General features: G+C 35.7%; 1 protein-coding gene across 6 annotated transcripts in view; it reads left to right on the top strand.

The window, feature by feature from the left end:
• The window catches only part of LOC138706339 (TOM1-like protein 2), a 63,777-nt gene that overhangs the window by 122 nt on the left and 57,937 nt on the right, over positions 1–5,718 (top strand). For all 6 annotated transcript variants that reach the window (XM_069835516.1, XM_069835496.1, XM_069835524.1 and 3 more), the window contains exon 2: positions 528–788. In XM_069835516.1, the coding sequence (XP_069691617.1) occupies positions 528–788 (261 nt within the window). The remainder of the gene's footprint in view (positions 1–527; positions 789–5,718) is intronic.

Below are 5,718 nucleotides of genomic sequence, written 5' to 3'. Positions count from 1 at the left end.
GTAAAAATCTTGGTTATATATGATTTTCGTCGTAATATGTTATGTATTTAACAGTAATTCGGTTAGTGAGTCAGTGCTTACAGAAAATTATGGTCCAAAACAGATAGTGCAATTAAAATACGCAAAGTTACAACAAGTGACGATCGATCTTATTTTTTATGCGTAGCCGATGTTTTTTACGAAATACGTAATAAATAATTATTGGTTTGCAATTAGATGTATGTTTATTACATTTATTAAACGATATTCATTTCAGAAACACCGTTTTCTTGTTTGACAATGTCTGTTTATAAAGTCTCTACTGTACACCATTTGCCTTGACAACTGGCAGTTGGGTGTTGATGACGAAATAGTCTTTACTGTAGGACTTTGTGTATTTATGAACATAACTTGTTTAGTCTTGTGGTTTCGACTATCATTTAAACACTGTTAAAGGCACTGAATATTGAATATTATATGTATTTATTTGTTAGTGATAGTCACTGTATCTTTACTTAAGCCTAAGTTGTTTTTTTTTTTATTTACAGAACAAGCTACAGATGCTGCCCTTGCTTCAGAAAATTGGGCACTTAATATGGAAATATGCGACATTATTAATGATACTGAAGACGGACCAAAAGATGCAATCAAAGCTATAAGAAAACGTTTAACACAAAATGCTGGAAAGAATTACACTGTGGTTATGTACACCCTTACTGTATTGGAAACATGTGTGAAAAATTGTGGAAAACGATTTCATGTTTTGGCCTGTAATAAGGAATTTGTTCAGGAACTAGTCAAATTGATAGGTATGTTACAAGTGACTTGGTTTTCAGCTATGAAGTTGTGGTTTTCATATTTGGATAGTGTTATATTACTGTTGAGTTAATGACTTAATTTTGTGCAACGTGGGTAGGCCTAAACTTGGATGGAGAATAGTGCTCATTTTTGAGTGTCTAATGTTGTACCGTAATCACTTTACTGTAGGCTTGTCACAGCTCTAATCTCTTGTGTTTTCTTAACTTTCGATGGGCAATGAGTCTGACGTTCACTCGTGCCGTTCTTGTCAAGAAAAAAATAGTTTTCTTCTCTACCCTCTCTTCTCGTCACCCTTTGTGATAAGTAGCCCCTCCACTGTCTGCAACAAGCAATCCGACTGTTAGTCGCGAAGTTAGGTAGGGTTTGAAACAGTGACGAGGTTAGGTATGGTTTGATGAGGAAGTAGATTAGTGACATTAGACCCACTGTCATTGATAAGGATATGTAAAGTTTATGGAGATGGATTATAATTATATTTACTACAATAAAAGAATAGATTATATCTACTGCAATCAAAGAATCTATTTCTGATGTTTCTAGTGAAGCATTTGGGAGGTAGAGGGCTAGAGCGCGAGTAACTATGCTGCTAGCAGTATGCCCCCTTTCCTTACCTTAGCAGCAAGTGGGCGGGCAGACAGACTGAGATAGCCTATTTTGTGTCCATTACTGATAAGCATTGAAGCATTTACAAATTGACAACTGAGCTAAGGATTTATGCGGTAATACCACAGTCTACTATATACAGTCACGAAGCTTGAGTTTTGAGGGTGCTAGAAACAATAGACTGTGACGGTTCTATTTTGCATTGCCTGTAATGAGGCGATATTAGCGATCCTAGTGGTGAGCAACTATCTAATGTTTGCATATTTACTAAATATTGAGCTTCGCGACAGTATAATGGATAATGAAAAAAAGAATATCTACAATCCTACCATTCCCTATTACCTCGAAAAATACCAGCTAAAAGATGTTGAAGTAATCGGACTTCTGGTTGGAGCAAGAGGTACCGCTACTCTCTTCATGAAAGATGTGTTTAAGAGGCTTGGAATACCTACATCTATTATTCCGATTGTAACCTTAGCTGCATTGAAAGGATCAATTGCTCTCCTATTCGAAATCAAACTAAGTTCAGTAGCATTCTTTACTTTTTTGTAACACTTACCTTTCTAAAAATAGGTATATTTCCACTACTCTCAAAAAAAATTATTTGCAGTTATGTACTTGTAAGAATTTCATTGTTAAAACAAAATTAATGGTTTTTCGTGAACTTGTAAAAATTTCTATGGATAAGTACTCTTTGTCCCTTGTGGCAGCTCACGAATGGTGAGAAGATATGTAAATTTTCTAGAGTGTGGTAATACCGTCTTCACTTGCCTTGTAGTGCCCCAAAGACTAGTGACGAATTCACTTTTGATAATTTTACAGAACTAGACGAAAGGAGGCACATTTTTCTTTAACAATTGCGTACTACGAATAGTGTTGAGTACTAAGCACGTGATTTTACTTTCCGGCATCCAATACTTCTCACTGAATAGCCTAGAACTATTCGTCTGTTGTACATAGGCCTAGTAATGAATGGATGCATCACTGTCATATTGTCCACATCAAACGTCACGAGCGAATGCATCACTGTTTAAATGTAAAATACGATTGTTAATTATGTTGAAATACGACTTCCTTCGACAATAATATCTATCCTAACTGGCACTGAAAATGCTGGTAAAGGTTCAATATGTACGCGCCAATAGAAACATTCATAAAATACTTGGAAAATCGCAAAGATTTACAGTATGGAGTAGTAGAAATTGGATGTGACCACTAGGAGAGCTGTACACATAACCAGCCAGCCCCAAATACATATCTTACTTATATACGAAATTCGTCATGCGTGAATGAAGAAGGCCGCCATATTTCTTTAATGAGACGTAGTATGAGGACGGGAATGATGGGATTTTGAGTGTCACCAACTGTGGAGAATGGTATGCGTGGGATGCGATCTATGAACCTAACCACTGGAGTTCAGTATCAGTTCAGAATCAGTTCTAGTCTTGTTGGGCTACTGCGTATGAGCAGGCAGTTCAGAATTGATTCCGAATCGTGTTGGAACAAACCTATTATTAACGATTTTGATTTCTAAATATTAGGCCTAAGTATGATTACTGTTAGTGCCAATAATTTAATTTGTGTATTTGTTTAAATATATTTTCTTGCTACAAAATCAAGTTTGTGAATTTTTATCTTTGAAAGGTTAAAGATTTACTCGTAAATTTTCTCTTTCTGTGAGATTTCATAAGATAAACTTTTGTTGAACTATTCCTGTTGGTTAGAAACGTGTGCTGAATGAAGATAATGAATATATTTCGATCAGCAGCAAGTTATACCAACCGACATAACTTTCCACTCGACAGGACACAGTTACAGTAATAACAATGGGTAATTTATTTTAATGGTCTCGTCCCAGATAATAAAACTCAACAACTTGAGATATAACCTGTTCATAGATACGTACAACTGCTAGTTCTGTGTAAATGGAACACTTTTAACTTTACCAAGAAAAATAATTTAGCCCATCTTTATTTTACACTGAAAACAATATTTGGTAATGATTCTAGCAGGCTGCCAGTGTCAAGCCATTGGTTTCATGTGCTAGGATTATGAAAAATGCTTTTTTCTTACACATGTAATGAGTTGCCTCCTGAATGTATAATCTGTAGAATTTTCAATTAGCTGATGGCGTTTTCCACAGTTTGCTCTGGCATCAATTCATGGGACATGATTCGACAATTTGTGTATTTGTCTCTGTAGAATCTTTGTGATAATGCACTGCATCTTTTGAAGAGCAAAATTCGTCTGATATCCTAAAAATGTTGATTGGTGAATATTGTAAAGGAAGCTTTTAATAGAAAAATGAGCATCTTCTGCGGACTTCAGGAAAAAGAACTAAGGAAGAGACTAGTAAAGTCCTTTGTGTGGATTGTGGCACTTTATGACGCATAAAGATGGGCATTAAGACGACGTGAAGAGAAGCAACTAGAATCATTTGGAATGTGGATATGGAGAAGAATAGAGCATGTGAAATGGACAGACAGAATAAGAAATTAATCTCTGTTGGAAAGAGTGAATAAAGAAAGAATGATGTTCAGACTGATATGGAGGAGGAAAAGGAAGTGTTCATTCTTTGCTACACTCTTTTAACACTTATAACTTCATTACTGTGTTAATTTTATAAAAAGAATTGGGTCACTGACTGAGAAGAAACTGTTTACTGAAGGATATGTTGGAAGGAATAGTGAAGCGGAGAAGAGTTAGGGGCAAAAGAAGATATCAGATGATAGACGACATTAAGATATATGGATCTTATGCGGAGACGGAGGAACACAGAAAATAGAGATTGGAGAATTCTGGAGGATTTGCAGTGAAAGACCTGTCATTTGGCAGAAGAGTGGTATGCGTGTGCGCTTTTTTTTCTTTCTTTTTTAAGGAAATTCTTCATTAAATTTAAAGAAGAAACTGAGACAAATGCTGCAATTTAGTGAACGGTGCATGGAAACGTAGTATATACCAACTGCACTTATGGTTTGTCTTCTCTTAAACTGCCAACTCCAAATTCATATGTTACAATTAATATATTCAAGTTAGCTTTGATTTGTTTTATATGGAGTTTTTGTTTTGAGTCGTTTTATGTGGATAACAAGTGTTTGCCTCGAACATTTATAGGAAAATGTGGTCTATAAAGCATTAATATTTATTATATAAACAAAATATTAACAAAAAATTTAAAGATTATATTTTATGGCAGTGTATTTCTGCGAGAATTCAGAAATTTATTTTTATTTAGCAACATTACTTTTTATGGTGTACAATTTAAAAATGTTTTCTTACTGTGAGACTACAATTGTTTACACCCGAAGTTTTGACTAAAATGTTAGTATATGAATGTAGAGAGAAAGATACTGTTTTATGTTGAATATCATGTGCAGATTACTAGTTCTGTCCTATTAAATAAAGGGTGTGGCAAAACATCCTCCCTAATTTAAAGTTTAAATAAAAAACAGACTGATCAAAATAAGGAAACTTTATTAATATGAATGGTATCTTAGCAGTGGGAATTTTTCACTTTTTGAATAACGTGTCTCTCAAGTGGTGTCCTTCACTATTAATGCATTGATGAATGCGACTTCGGAAATTCTGTATCACTCTAACTAGCATTTCTTGAGTAATAAGACCAATTTCTTCCTGAATTGCATTTCTTAGGTCTGGCAAAGTCCTAGGCCGATGTTTGAACACACATCCCGATAAGTGAAAATGTGCTTCATCATTAAAAAGAACCACAGCATCTTCAGCATCTGCATTACACATTTTCACTTATCGGGATGCGTGAATCATCAAAATTTCCGATATTGAAGTGGAGAGAACCCTCGTGAACTTCATGAAAAAACCCTCATAACGACCGTGTTACTGTATGGTCCACGGTTGCAAGAGTCTGGATACCTGGTCCTTAATTGTTTGAAGAGGATGGTGCTACTGTGACAGTGAACTCTCAGTGGTACACTTTTATGATCAACAATTTTTTGGCAACAAGACTCAATGCGCTGCTGATTGACCAGGTATGGTTTCAGCAGCTTAGATTTATCTCCAAGTCCTGAGACATATGTTTCCCGACGCTTAATTTCTTCACGTGGCAACGCCCCCTGGCCAGCACGATCACCAGACCTTGCACCCTGCGATTGTTTTCTATGGGGGCATCTTAAGGCTGAGGTGTTCAAACATCGGCCGAGGACTTTGCCAGAACTAAGAAATGCAATACAGGAACAAATTGGTCTTATTCCTCAAGAAATGCTAGTTAGAGTGATGCAGAATTTCCGAAGTCGCATTAAATAATGCATTGATAGGTGAAGGACACCACTTGAGAGACACATT

The sequence above is a fragment of the Periplaneta americana genome, chromosome 1 (assembly GCF_040183065.1).
Source record: "Periplaneta americana isolate PAMFEO1 chromosome 1, P.americana_PAMFEO1_priV1, whole genome shotgun sequence".
NCBI classification, from domain to species: Eukaryota; Metazoa; Arthropoda; class Insecta; order Blattodea; family Blattidae; genus Periplaneta; species Periplaneta americana.
The sequence above is the reverse complement of the archived record's forward strand: the minus strand, read 5'-3'. Positions and strand labels throughout refer to the sequence as shown.